The following is a 15,324-nucleotide window of genomic DNA, read 5'->3' as shown; positions in this document are numbered from 1 at the left end:
ACCCTTAGATTATTGTATCAGGAGCTCTAGTGATATGATCTGGTACTCTGCTATTTAACAAGCTACTTGGGTGATATTTGTGCATGATGAAATCTGACAATTACTGCTTATGAGGGATAAAAATTGGCATGACTTGGTCTTTAACTTTGTAATGCTCACATGAAACAACATAAAGTATTATACACTATTGACATGTGGCCATAACAGTCATGAAATAAATGCAAAATACAAAGGCAATAAAGAGGAGGTGAGGGAGGATTGGGTTTTATTGAAAATGACTTCAGGGAGAAAAAAACCCAGAAAAACCTTTGAGCTGGAACAACTGAGCCATGGTCCATAAAGCATTCTAGATGAAAAGAAAAACCAAGCAAACAAGTAAAATCCCCGTAAACCCAGATCAAAACAAGGAAAATCTGACACTTATTCTGAACATAAAGAGCAGTTGTAGCAGTTAAGACTACAGATTTTAGAATTAGACATGCCTAGTTTGTTTCCTAGCTGCAAGTAGTTGAGAGCTATGCAAAGTGGAAAAACCTCTTAAGCCCTTCCCTTAATTTCTCTGTTTGTAAAACGAGAAGAATATGGTCTCTAAATCAGAGTTATTGGGAATAATAAATTAGATAATGTGTTTGCAGTGCTTATCTTGCTGTGGTAAAAGCTTGATTCATGGTAATTCATAAAATAAAACCTACTAATTCACATTGTCCCTACTTAGTTGGCCTGTCCTGTTGTTTGTAGCCAAGTTACATTGTCACAGTTGCTGTGTATAGATGGTAAACAGAGGCTCTCACAACCACTGCTAGGCTATCTCTTTTTTTTTTTTTTTCTTTTTTTTTCTTTTTTTTTTTTTATTGTTAATTATTTTGCATTATGTGACAGTTTCATAGGCTCTGGGTATCCCCCCCTCCCTCCCCCTCCCCTCCCCCCGGTGGATTCCTCCACCTTGATGCAGTATTACAGTTCAAATTCAATCAAGATTCTTTCATTGCAAACATATACCAAGCATAGAGTCCAGCTACTTATTGTCCAGATTGGTTGAACAGTTTCTTGGGGAGACCTTTTCTGGTCTGAAGTTTGAGCTGGCAGAATATCATCACAGTCAATTAAGAGTCCCAATATAACATCAACAGCAATTTGCAATGTTATGGAGTTGACATGGTTTTGAGTAACCAGTGTATTAAAAAGAAAAAAAAAAAAAAAAAAAAAAAAAGGAAAACAAGTCCTAGCCACAACCTATGATTAGCTCATTGACATTTCAATTTAGTTCATATACAGGACCGGCTGCTCTATACCTTAGAATGGCCATAAGACACCATTCAGCTGTTTCGTGTCCATTTCATCTTAGTATTTAGCCAGTTGTTGTGTTGAAGTAAAATTTTGCTGATCTTGGCAGATTTTAGGATAATCCAGACTGGCTTGTAACTCTAACAAGATATATGTCAACATTTTAGGTGCAGAACATTTTTTTTCTTGGGGGGGGGGGGTGTGCAGGAAAATCCTCAACACCATGGTGAGGAGTAAAACTAATCTTTGTGACCCACCCAGCGAGGCATGAGCCAATCCATGCCAGCTCTTTCCTGTCAGATTTCAAGTTCTACTTTCTGTTGTTTATTTATTTTAGGTTTTTTTTTTGTTTTTGTTTTTGTTTTTTTTTTTTTAGTTTGTATGATTGTTTGTTTGCTGTGAGGGGTTTTCGAAGCGATCCCGATGGTCATTGCGAGGGAGGGGGGTCCAGAGGTGGAGCCAGGCTCGGACCAGAGAAAGCTCTCCTCCCTGGTCCCGAAGGACGTTTATTGTTCTTCTGTTTCTGCAGACCACTCAGGGCTTCTGGTTGTCTTTCCGATGACGTTGGTTTCTGCACGATAGTGTTTGGACTTCTTCCATCCCCTGTGGAAGCTCCGGTTGGGGGTGGGTGACCTCAGAGTACTCGGCCTCCGAGGGCATCCAATTCCCTGTGGCCTCCTTGGCAGTTGGGATATAGTCCTTGTTGCTCGTATTAATAGTTTGTGGTGAAGGTCTGGGAGTCTTCATGGTTGGGATCCAAGCTTCCTCCTTACCACCTGCTCCACTCTGGAGTGCTCCCCTGCTCCACGCACATGACCTCCTGTTAAGAGGTTGTCAGGATCGCACCCGATTCCCCCCTCATGCATTGGTATAGTAGTTTTAGTGTTGTTTAGTGCCGCTTTGAGGCTATCTCTTTTGCACAGAAGACCTTCTAACCCTGCTTATCCATGACAGAATCCTCCCGGTCCAGCCCACATGCATACTGTTATTTTCACTTCAAGCTTGAAAACTGCCTGTTTTGGCTCCAACTACTTGTGTCTGTGTCGGGTTACCTCTCTTTTATATTGCCTTCACTATGTCAGGTTTTGTACCACAATATACCTTCCTCTGTTTTACCATATGGCTTAGGACAAAACTGTGCAGGAAGGGAATTAAAAATATGGAAAAAGGAAAGTATGAGGAAAAGCTCAGTGATGAATTTTTCAATAATGCAGAAATAAACAATACTTCTTTTCAAAGATTGTTAGTGGTTTTGTCAGCATGATATGTGCATATCTGTGAATTGGCAGAATAGGCTTCAAGTCTGATTATGAATTTGCTGTGGCTTTCTAGTAGTGTCAAAATTATTGTACAACATCAGGCAGTTAAGGGAAGAAAATAGAGTTTTCTGTCATACTTGCGTACTACTAGGGTTTCAATAGTTGTAGCATCATAAAAATGCCGTCTATAAATTGAGTTTCTTACTATCACTTCTAAAGAAAAAACAGAAATCTTTTAAAGCCATATGAGATTAAGCTGGTGATAACTTAAATATGAAGGGCAGCATGTTTTTCTAAGCCATACTTTCGCATTTTGGCATAAAATTTTAATATAAATAAACACTTTAGATATGGGGGAAGATTGGGAAGTAGGATGGTAGATGACATACTTAATGAGTATAGAATTAACTTTTCTATAGTTCAATTAGTATATTTTAATAAATTAAATAATGTAATATAAGCTTAGTAGAATATAATAGATATGATTACTGTACTATGACATGTGTAAGATAATTAACTTTATATTCAATAAAACTTGATATTATAATAAATTTAATCATTTACCTCTGAATAAAAATATAATTCTTTATAATGGAAATTGTATAGAAATTATAATAAATTTTATCAAATTATGATTATATGTACATATTATGTAACATTTTATGAGAATTTTATTAGATATAATATTGTCTATAATAAAAAATGATCTTCTAGATAATTTTAATTGCCAGTGTATATGAGCAGTTTTCTTTTTGAGGTTAGTCATCAACGGTTATTTCTTGGACATATTCCAAATGAAATGATTACACATTTACATCTATTAGTTGCTTCAGAGGAGTGGAATTTGACATTTTTCTCTAGTGGCAGTTGGTATTAAGTTTTCTAATCTGTCAAAGAGATACCATTCATTACATGGTACATAGAAGAAAGTATTAATTATGGCATTTTTTGACTAGAGGTCTATCTATAAAGTGTTATGATTTGAAACCGTTTGTAAAAATCAGACAAAAAGAAGAAGAAAGTGAAAATGGTGATCCCAAATAAAACAGCTAGCCATTTTGCTAAATTGCAATGAGTCCCTCTATACCACATTTGAGGAACTGAGATAGACAGTGTATTTTTGCTTGCTGGAAATAGAATTTTATTTTCTTACGTAAAATGTGTCTGTAGATAATGTCTCCCTATAGACTGCATGCTATTTTGACATGCTATGAGTTGTTTAATTGGATTGATTATAAAATTACATAAAATCACCATGAGGCAGAATGTTAAGTAAAACCATAGATATATACTGATGAATTTTTCCATAAAGTTTGGTGTCTTACAATATGCCTAACTTGCTATCTTCTGCTCTTCTGCTGATTATATTCTGTTAAAATTCAGAGATTTTTCAAGGGAAAATGTTACAGTAATATTACATAACTAATTATTTAATGAAACTTGTGTGTCATGACATATATAAAGTAAATCTGAAAAGCCAATAAAGTCATTTGTAGCAACTTCTTTAAACATTCCGTTGTCTCCATGATTAACTTTTCTTACAGTCTGTAGCTACCTCTCAACAGAAACATCTTTGCCTCCCTTGGCATTTGTCAACTAAGAAAACACAGTTCCTGAAGTCCAAATTTTCATTCTGTTAGATCTTGTGCTGAAGGAGAGAGAAAGAGAGAGAGAGTCAAAAAAATAGCTTAAGCTAAGCACTATGTCGTTTAGATAAGTTAACATATTTTTGGTACCAGGACTTGGAAAGTTTCTGAAAGAGTTCCTGATGTTTGCTTTTCCTTCCATCTGGTGATTTGAAGAATTTTCTGAATGGTATTGTTAGTCGTGAATTTTACAATGAAAAATATAATTATTTTCACATTGAGTTAATTCAGTTGATGTCTAATATTCTATTAATTTTTTTTTAATTATAGCAAAGAGTGTTGGGGTCAGTGGTAAGTTGAATTCTAATACTAGCTTTTTGAGCCCAGCACAGTAGCCTAGTGGCTAAAGTCCTTGCCTTGAACACGCCAGGATCCCAAGTGGGTACCAGTTCTAATCCCGGCGGCCACACTTCACATTCAGCTCACTGCTTGTGGCCTGGAAAAGCAATCAAGAATGGCCCAAAGCTCCTGGCTCCTGACTTTGTATCTGTGCTGCTCTGGCCGTTGCAGTCACTTGGGGAATGAATCATTGGATGAAAGATCTATCCTCTCTGTCTCTCCTCCTCTCTGTATGTCTGACTTTGTAATAAAAATAAATAAATCTTTTTTAAAAAACTAGCTTTCTATTATACAGTCTGGTGACTTTGAGCAGGGTGGGCTTCTCTACCTCTAAAATAGATGTAATAATATATGCCTTGTAAGATGGTTGGTGATGGACCCAGCATGGTGGCCTATTGGCTAAAGTCTCACCTTGAACATGCCAGGATCCCATTTGGGGGCCAGTTTTAATCCCGGAAGCCCCACTTCCCATTCAGTTCCCTGCTTGTGGCCTGGGAAAGCAGTCGAGGATGACCCAAAGCTTTGGGACCCTGCACCTGCATGGGAGACCTGGAGGAGGTTCCTGGCCCCTGGCTTCGGATCTCTGCAGTACTGGCCATTGTGGTCACCTGGGGAGTGAATCTCAGATGCAGGATTTTCCTTTCTGTCTCTCCTCCTCTTTGTATATCTGACTTTGCAATAAAAATAAATGAATCTTTAAAAAAAAGATGGTTGGTGACATAAATGATGTTTTCTAATTATGATGACCCCACATGTGATGGGTAAATAGCAAATCAAATGTTTTTCCTAGCTTCTTTTTTTCATGATAAGTAGTAATATACAATGACAGATTACACTATACTTAGGATGTTTAGTGGAAGAGGAAGACAATAATGAAAATGGAATTTAAAATTTGACTCAGAATATTGTATATAGTTACTTGTATTTCCAAGATTCATAGGATTTATTTAGTAAGTCTTTGCAAGATAAATAGGGATAAATAACATTTACGTATATCAGATAAATTGATGTGTATGTCAGATAATTGAAAATAGTACATACCAGATTTGGAATAAAACACACCTGGTGGTGATATGAGAGTGTAAGTGCTGAGAGAAGATAGCTGATTTGCATTAACATTATCTGGAGTGTTTATTTCATGCTTGCTTTTGAGGAAATTGATGTATAACACTTAGTCATCAAGGAGATCTTTTTAAAAGTTTTTTTATAGATTGTATTTTGAAAACCCTTATTTGTGGCACAAAAGTACTCTGCTGATTCATGCGCCTCTTCCTGCATTTCTGTTACTTCCATCTCAATTAGCTGAGTAACAGTTTGCTGCCTGCTTTTTAAGTATTAATTCTCTGTTATTGCTGCAAGCATCTGGACTCTCAACTCTAAAAAAAAAACTGATTCCTCTCTCTATGTGTTTTACATTTAGGTTTCCAACAATTTAATGATAGTTCCTGTGTATAGATACAGTTCAAGGATGACACATTAATAAAAATTTATAGCTGGCATTTGCTGAGCATGTTCTATATTGCTGATCAACTGCATGAAGTACTTATGTGTGTTAATTTTATAGGTGAAATGACTGAGGTTTAGAGGAGTTGAGTAAGGCATGTGCTGTGGCCTAGCCTGGTCAGTCCTGCATCTCATATGGCTCTTGGACACACTCATGGGTGCTGTAGCTTAGCTTCGTGCAGTACCCCTAGACATAGCCCCCAAGTGTGTCGACAGATGCTGCTGTCTTATCAGCCTGGCCTGCCTCCAGCCCTGGGTCTCATGCTCATCTCTGGGAGCTATGGCCCAGCAAGGGCATTCAGATTGTTCCTCTACCAGACCTACTCGCAGTCCCAGATTTTCTGCCGATGGTCCAGCCTGACATAACTCACACTCAGTAGTGGATTTGGGTGCTTAGCCTAGCTGGTCAGCTTCTGTTCTGGTTCACTCTCATTCCTGTGCGTGTAGCAGCCTATCTCAGCCTGGATTACCCTAAGACACCCAGTCCAAGTGCCAGGTGATAGGTGCTACAGCCCTTCCCAGACTTGCCTGCCCCTAATTCCAGCGTTTATGCTCACCAGCTATAGCAGTGGCTCAGCAGAGGACTCCCCAAAGTTCCCCTACGAGCCCTGCTCCCAGCTTTGGGTCTTGATTGTGCCAGGGAGTACTGCAACTTAGTCCGAGTTGGCTCACCGCTAGTCTTGGAATTTGCCAGCAGGTGTGGTACCCTGGTTTATCCCAGCTTGCCCTCCAGTTCCAACTCTCTTTGTGCTAGAGCAACCTAGTCCAGGCTGGCCCACTCCTAGCCCCAACCCTCATGTAAACTGGCAGGTGTGCAGCCTAACCAGCCTGGCCTGCACATTGTCATGGCTCGTGTTTATGCTAGTGTGTGCTTGGGCTGGCCCAGCCTGTCCTATCCCCAGATCCAAACTACATGTATGCTGAGAGGTGCTGCAGCCTTACCCAGCCCAGTCTGCCCACAGTCCTAGCTCTTGTATTCACTAGTAAGAATTGCAGCCTAGCAGCAGATTCCCCAGAGTTTCCTTACCAGGCCAATTACTAACCCTGGATCTTGTGCATGCTGGTGGGTGTTTTGACACGCTCTGCTATGGCCTGCTTGCAATCTCAGCTCTAACTGGTGGGTGTTGCAGCCTAGCTGAGCCATACCCTGTCCTGGCTTTTCCATCTGTCAGTAGTACTATGGCCTGGCCCAGCCCAGCCTGTTCCCAGATCCAACTCAACAAATGCTGAAGAGTGCTGCAGCTTTGTTTAACATGGCCCACCCCAACCCTGGCTCTTGGGCTCCCCAGCAGGAAGTACAGCCTATTAAGGGATTTCTCCCAAGTTCCACTACCAACCCACACTCAGCTGTGGGTCTCATGCATGTCGGTGGGTACCATGGTCCTGCTTTGCATGTGCCCTCATTCCAACCTTTTGCGTGTGCCAGGGGCTAGCAGCCTGGCCCAGTCCAGCCTGCTCCCAACTCTCATAGTGTCAGATGAATTTTGTGGTCCAGCCTGGCTTGTCTGGTCACCACTATGAGCTGTGGAACAAACCTCTGGGTGCTGTAATTCCACAGAGACAAACCCACAAGTCCTCTACAGAATCTGCCCACCTCCTGCTCAGTACTCGTGGGTGACCTAGCCCAGCCATCATGCTACAGCTTTTGCATGTGCCAGCAGCAGTGGTTGCTACTATTTAGTGCATATCATAGTTCTCCCAAATGGGTGAGTACCTTGGACTGACTGAGACATGCCCTCAGGTTTTTCCCTCTAAACCACTCAATCTCAGCTCCCTTGCCTCCCTGCGAGTGCAGTGTCCTAGTCTGTAGAAGCCCACAGAAGTCACTCTCCTCTGTCAAATATGCCCTCAGCTACTCCCACTCCAAATTGTCCCAGACCCCCTTCCTTGGGGCAGTCTGTGGCCTCCCTGCCTGTGAGGCATGATGGTGTGTCCCAGCTGGTGTTCCCTGCCTTCCCCACATATCTTTTTTTTTTTAATTGAATAGGCAACTATGCTGGAATACTCCTATAGTTAACACAGATATAGCACTAACGAGGCACAGAATTCCCACCAGATATTTGCTACTTTTCTTCCAACAGTATAACACTTGCCTAGGTACAGGTTATCTTATGCAGTTGTCTATAGCTGGGGCCTTCTATTTTTTATCTCAATATAATTTTGAAATAACATTCTGTTGATTTCTTAAAATGTGCATTTGTCTGAGTTTCCTCATTATTCAGTTCAGCTCATGTATTTATTTATTATTTTTAAATTTTATTTTTGATTATGTTTATATAGTTGATCAGGTTGGGAAGCGTTGAAGATCAGGGGAAAGTGGGTGAGACCATTGTGTACATATTTTCTTTTTCTTCTTCCTGTATCTGGCGGGGAGGAGCTACAAGAAGAGAAACCACGCCCAGCCTCCCAACCGCCTCAGGACCGGGGATGGGGAACAACAATCTGGACTCAGAGTCCAAAGTGCTCACCATTACACCATGAAACCTCTAGGGGGACAGCAATCTGATGTCATCCCAGGGTACCCTTTGTGGAGCATTTTCTAAGGGTTCTGCTTATGTGGTTTTGATAGTTCTGAGATGCTGTTGATATTACTGCTCCAAGGATGAGGAAATCCTTTCATTTTGCTTGCATAATTCACCTCAGAGTCTCCATTTGCCATTGACAGCTTCATTTGATGTCAAGCTAAGCTAGGGTAGTTGATCAATTTGTTCTGCCCTCCTTCCTCTGTAAACCAATGGGTGTTCAGCCCTGCCCACCACACGCTCACACCTCATGTACATCAGGGAGAGCTGCAGCCTTTTCAGAGCAACCCCCAATAACTCCCACTGGACCGGCCCCCAGCTTGGGCTTGTGTGCCTGCCAGCATGTTCAGTAGACTGGTCCGGTCTGCCCCACATCCTACTGAGATCTCTTATACATCATGGGGCATTGAAGCCTAAGTCAACCCAACCAACTCCACCGTCCAGCCCACATTCATGACAGTGGGTGCCACTACCTGTCCAGTCAGGCCTGTGCATACTCTTTGTTCTCATGCTCACCAGTGGGAATCACAGCCCATCCGAGATGCCCACAGCCTCCCAACTGGACTCACTCCCTGCGCTGGACCTTGCACACTCCAGGTGGTTCTGTGGTCTGGTCTGACTGGACTTGCCCTCAATCCTACCGTTTGCTAATGCTGCTGCAAAGCCCAACCCACCTGCCCTTACTCTGGCTCATACTTGCACCTGTAGATACAATTGATTAGGCCAGTCTGGCTGTCTTCCTAACCCAGTTCAATATGTAGGCCAACAGGTGTTGTAGTCTTACCCAGCCTGGTCTGTCCCCAGTCTCAGATCTCATGCTCACCCATACTGGTTCTCACAAGCTCCAGTAGGTGCTGGAGTCCAGCCCAGTTTGGCACAACCCAGACCCAGTACGAGGGAGACTTCAGCCATGCCCAGAACATACAGCATCCCTTCACTTGCCCTTGCACTCACCAGTGAGAACCACAACCCAGCCAGGGTATCCCCTTAGCTCTCAACTAAGTGTGTCCCCAGCCACAGATCTTGCACATGCCAGTGGTTGCTTTGACCCAGCTTGGCATAGCCCCCCACCTGAATCACATGCTCACCAGTAGGAGCTATGGCCTACAAGGGTAGTTTCTCAGGTTCCCTCATCAGACCCACCCCTAGACCCAGATCTCACATGTGCCGGAAGGTGTTAGTCCCTTACCAGGCATAAACTACCCACTCTTTCCCAGCCTATGTGCGGGCAGTGGATGTTGTGGCCTGGCTGGTCCCACATGTTATTCTTGGATGTGTGTAAGGGTGCTGCAACTTGGACCAGTCCAGCCTGTACCCAACCTCAGTAGTCATGAGTGTTGGAGGGTCCATAATATCCTTACGGAGGACATTTTCTCTTAGACATTTTCATTTTAATGTACTTTTAAGCAGTTGTACATTCACTTTCCTCCATTCTTTTCTTGGGTAAGGACAAGCCAAGAATGACCCTTTTATATCAATGATGTTGCTGTTCACAGCACAGTCTTGGGAACAGTGTTACCGTATAATGAAGGTCTAACAGTAAATCTTAACATTGTCTATTGTAGGTAGTATTTTGTACATTTTATGTTAGTGTGACGTGTTTCATTTGTTGCTAATACCTTAAATCTGGATTCTTTTTTTTGAGGAATGGACATTAATGTAGTATCAGTATGTTAAAATACACTTTAAGCCTAAAAAAAGTATTTAATAGAGCCCAGCGTGGTAGCCTAGTGGCTAAAGTCCTCACCTTGCATGCACGTAGATCCCATATGGGCACCAGTTTGTGTCCCAGCTGCTCCACTTCCCTTCTAGCTCCCTGCTTGTGACCTGGGAAAGTAGTAAAGGGTGGCCTAGAGTCTTGGGACCCTGAACCCATCATGGGAGACCTGGAAGAAGCTCCTGGCTCCTGGCTTCAGATTGGCTCAGCTCTGGCCATTATTTGCACTTGGGAGGGAACCAATGGATGGAAGATTTTTCTCTCTGTCTCTACTTCTCTCTGTAAATTTGCCTTTCCAACAAAAATAGATAAATCTTTAAAAAGAAAAGAAAGTGGAAAGCATAGAGAACATTCAAGACCCTGTCTGATAAGAAAGCATATCAGAGAGCTTTAAACATTAATAGGGAATGCCCCACACTTAAGAGTAGGGCACTATAGTTCACCTCCTTTGGATAGAGTGTCTTTAGCAATTACTTCGAATTTTTCAACAAAGGAGATGTATGTTTATACTCATTTATTTACCTAATCAAACAGGTATAGCCTTAAAAATATTTATTTTATATTTTGGGTTGTATAATTTTTTGCTTTAACCTATAGCTGTCATTGGCAGCTCCTTCATTTGATTGTTTTATATTTTTACATACTTCTGTTGTAACAGGTGTTTTTGTTTTGTGTTTAATGTGCTTTCTTACCTGCCACAAGATGCTCCAATCTCATGTTGTTGTATCACAAAATATACAGTCCTAAAATCAGCCATCATTCTGATAAACCCTGATTCCTTTTGTGGTAGTGTCTGAGATGTAGGCATGGTTGTTGCTGCAGGGAGTTCCTTCTTCGCAGCCCTCTCAGCAGACAGTCAAGAATTGCCTAGTAGAGACAGGAAATACATATAAGCACACACACATGGAGAATTTCAAAAGTTCATGAAAATGTAATTAAGAGCCTTTTTGGGTGCAAGATACTTAAAATTGAGGTATATATATATATGTATGCATGTAATATATATTATATATGTGTATGTGTCTGAATTATTAATGTGTACAACCTGGGTGTGAGTATCAATTATACTATGGTGCTTTTATATATGGTTTTGCCTGCGGTTTTAATAGTCCTTTTCATTTCCAAGTTAGTTAGAGCAACACTTTTTTAATCCTAATAAATTTGTAATAAAGTCTTCTTAAAATTCTGAGTTTCATTTTGGAAGATGTTAACATCCTAAATAAGTTATTATTTGAAATTTGTGAGAGAGAGCAAAATGGCATAATAGGGTGAGAACACATTAGAATGGATGGAGAAGGACTGGCTGAGGAGAGATCACTGAGAAGTCAGGAAATGAATCCAGCTATAGAATTGCAGGTCCCACTGTTTTTTTTTTCAAAATGGTGTGTAAACAGGGTAGATTTCATTGCTTATGCCAACACTGGTGCCACATCAGGCACAATTTTGAGTTTGGCGGTGAAGACTTTAGGAGGACAAGAGCGAACTGCTCAAGCAGGGGAGAACTCATTTCAGGCTCAATGTATTGCACTGATCCCACTGAAGAAATAAAACCAACTTGGCGTTTCATGAGTTCCATCCAAAATAGGACATGGAAGAAGGAAAAACAAAATCCGTGCAATGGACACCACTGACAATTCTGTGATTTAGTTTAAAGTTATAGCTGGAGTCTCCTTAATCCAGAGTACTGCTGGGAGGGGAGTGGGAGAAGGGGTGAGCAGACAATGGTGCAGCTATATATATCAGGGGGTGCAAGGGAAAAGTACAGTATGGGAGCCCAGGACTGAAACTTGATGGAGGGAGTGGCATGAGTGATGGGAAATGGAGAACTGGACACTGAACTGGATCAGTAATGTCCTGTAGACCTGTTAGGACAATTGGATAACAGCCTGTGGAAGTAAGAAGCAAGATTGCCCACCTCTCACCTTATAAAAAAATCAGCTCTAAATGGATCAAAGACCTAAATCTATACCCAGAAACAATCAGAACTATCAGAGGAAAGCATAAGAAAGACTCTGCTATGTATAGACATTGTTAAAGGCTTATTACCTGAATAGTGTGCAGAAGGAGTTGAAGGAGGTTCTATGTGCTGATACACTGTCTTTGACATTCATAGGGGATTGTGAACCTTGCATGGATATAGAAATCTGATTATGTTCAAGTGCTGTATATGGGGCCTGGTGGCGTGGCCTAGAAGCTGAAGTCCTCGCTTTGAATGCCCCGGGATCCCATATGGGCGCCGGTTCTTATCCCGGCAGCTCCACTTCCCATCCAGCTCCCCGCTTGTGGCCTGGGAAAGCAGTCGAGGATGGCCCAAGGATTTGGGACCCTGCACCCGCGTGGGAGACCGGAAGAGGTTCCTGGTTCCCGGCTTCGGATCAGCGCGCACCTTGGGGCCGTTGCGGTTCACTTGGGGAGTGAAACATCGGATGGAAGATCTTCCTCTCTGTCTCTCCTCCTCTCTGTATATCTGACTTTGTAATAAAATAAAATAAATCTTTTTTTTAAAGAAGAAACACATTGTCCAGCATCTTATTGTCCAGATAATTTCAAAAGAATCTTGACTTAATTTGAACTGTAATACTGCAACTAGGTGGAGGAATCCACCATGGGGGGAGGGCACGGGGAGGGGATGGGAGAATCCCAGAACCTATGAAACTGTGTCACATAATGCAATGTAATTAAATAATAATAAAAAAGAAACACACACACAAAAAAGGCTTATTAGAAAAGTCAGCAAAAGCACAGGCAAAGCCAAAATAAACAAATGGGACTACATCAAACTGAGAAGACTGGATTACATTTGAAAATCTACTTACAACACATGCTGGCATGGATGTGGGGAGAAAGGTACTCTATTGCACTGTTGATGGGAGAATAGACTAGTATAGCCACTATGGAAATGGTAGGTAGAATGCAAAGAACTGAAAACTGATGCACCATATGATCCTACTCACACCCAGAAATATATCAAATTAAGTGAAATCTTCATTATAGAATGTGACCTACAACCCTATATTTATAGCAGCGAAGATGTAGGAGCAACCCAGACACCTATCGAAAAGCAGTGACTGTACTATTGTAATAAAATGGTGGAAAACTCGTGTGTGTGTGTGTGTGTGTGTGTGTGTGTGTGTGTAGAATGGGGAAGAAGGAAGGAGAGGTGGAGGAACTAACCTCTACCTATGAAATTATATCATGGGAAATAATGTAAATTTTTTTTTAAAGATTTATTCATTTTATTACAGCCAGATATACAGAGAGGAGGAGAGACAGAGAGGAAGATCTTCCATCCGATGATTCACTCCCCAAGTGAGCCTCAACGGGCCAGTGAGCGCCGATCCGAAGCTGGGAACCTGGAACCCCTTCTGGGTCTCCCATGCGGGTGCAGTGTCCCAATGCATTGGGCCGTCCTCAACTGCTTTCCCAGGCCACAAGCAGGGAGCTGGATGGGAAGTGGAGCTGCCGGGATTAGAACCGGCGCCCATATGGGATCCCGGGGCTTTCAAGGCGAGGACTTTAGCCGCTAGGCCACGCTGCCGGGCCCGAAATAATGTAAATTCTAATAAATTTTGAAAATAAAATTTGTACAGAATGATATACTACTATGTTTTATGAGCTTTGACAAATGTTTATTTCATATGAATATCATTACAGCATAATTGTAGAATGTTTTCATATATTCAGTCATCCTTTTCTCTCCAGGACTCAATGTCAGCCACTGCCTCTGGTACCGTCTCTCTAGTTTTGCTTTTATCACATGCTGTGTAATGAAATTATGTTGTACATATCCTTTCCAGAACAACTTTTCTCTCTTAACAAAATACATTTAGGAGTCATCTGTGTTGTTTTGTTTATTTTCCCTACTCTCTCAAAAAAAAGCTCTAATTTTTAAATTTATTTTTTGATTCTTTGCTGGTGGAACACTTCCAAGATGATATTATGGTTCACAGTAAGAAAACTATGCTTGGTCCTGTCATGTACACATCTAGCACACAGAACCACTATAGAGTTTGCATTTTTTATTTGTTTTCTTTGGGCAGTTTCATATTCACGGTCTCATAACACAAAACTCTCATAGTCTGTTTAGGTATAAAGCATGTTTTTGGTACATGGAGCTTTTGGGTGCTTTCCTAACCTTTTTAGTATCTTAATAGAAAAATAAACAATTCTGTTACCAGGAGTTTGAGACAGTATAGTTTTTTTTAGATTTCATACTGTAAGAAAGTATGTCAAACTCTGGATGTTTTTGAGCCACTCTAACCACTGTCCAGGAAGAGATCATGCATGTTTTTACATAGCTAAGTAGCTCATTGCTTTTTATCGTTAATATTCCATTGTATTGACTCACTATAGTTTATTCATTTAAAACATCTTAGCTGCTTCCAGCTTTTTGCAAGTATGAATAAAGCTGCTCTAGAAGTTATTATGTAGGCAAAGGCAAATTTTTAGAATTTCTTTTATTATTGTTTCAGTTTGGGATATGTGCTTATGCTGTTATTTTAATCAGCAATATTTTTCATATGCACATGTATTTCTTATTTCTATGCAGAAGTTATTTGTGAGGTGGTGTATGACATTTTGATTTTCTCCTTATATTCTCTTTACAGATATTCAAGAATTTTATGAGGTGACATTGTTAAATTCTCAGAAAAGCTGTGAACAGAAGATAGAAGAGGCCAATAAAATTGCTAAGAAATGGGAGAAGACATCACTTTTTGCTCCCTGCCATGATAATTTTCAAGGACATCCAGAGGTATGTTATTGAAGCTTCTATTTATGTCAATAAAGATGTAGTGGTAGTAATAATAGATGTGGTATACCTATTTACTATTGAAGAACAACAGTAAGAGTTATGTCATTTTTGTGATTTTGCCAAAAGATGCAAACAATCCTGGGATGGAAATCATTCTTCCCATGAGAATGGATTATGACTCTGCCATAGCTTATGTTTGTACTAGTTTAAGGAGTTATGTTTTTTATTTCTTGACATGCTCTGTGTACAGAGAGTAATGGTCGTGACATAGTGTATGGCATTGTGATCCTAGGAGATGATG

The 15,324-nt window shown here is 40.9% G+C and overlaps 1 protein-coding gene across 1 annotated transcript in view; it reads left to right on the top strand.

Annotated features, from left to right (window-relative positions):
* The window catches only part of LOC131479996 (disks large homolog 1-like), a 979,279-nt gene that overhangs the window by 199,735 nt on the left and 764,220 nt on the right, over positions 1 to 15,324 (top strand). The window contains exon 3 of the mRNA XM_058662300.1: positions 14,878 to 15,023. Coding sequence (XP_058518283.1) covers positions 14,878 to 15,023 — 146 coding nt within the window. The remainder of the gene's footprint in view (positions 1 to 14,877; positions 15,024 to 15,324) is intronic.

This window comes from Ochotona princeps, chromosome 4 (assembly GCF_030435755.1).
Source record: "Ochotona princeps isolate mOchPri1 chromosome 4, mOchPri1.hap1, whole genome shotgun sequence".
NCBI classification, from domain to species: domain Eukaryota; kingdom Metazoa; phylum Chordata; class Mammalia; order Lagomorpha; family Ochotonidae; genus Ochotona; species Ochotona princeps.
Note: the sequence above shows the minus strand (reverse complement) of the source record. Positions and strands in the feature narration are given on the sequence as shown.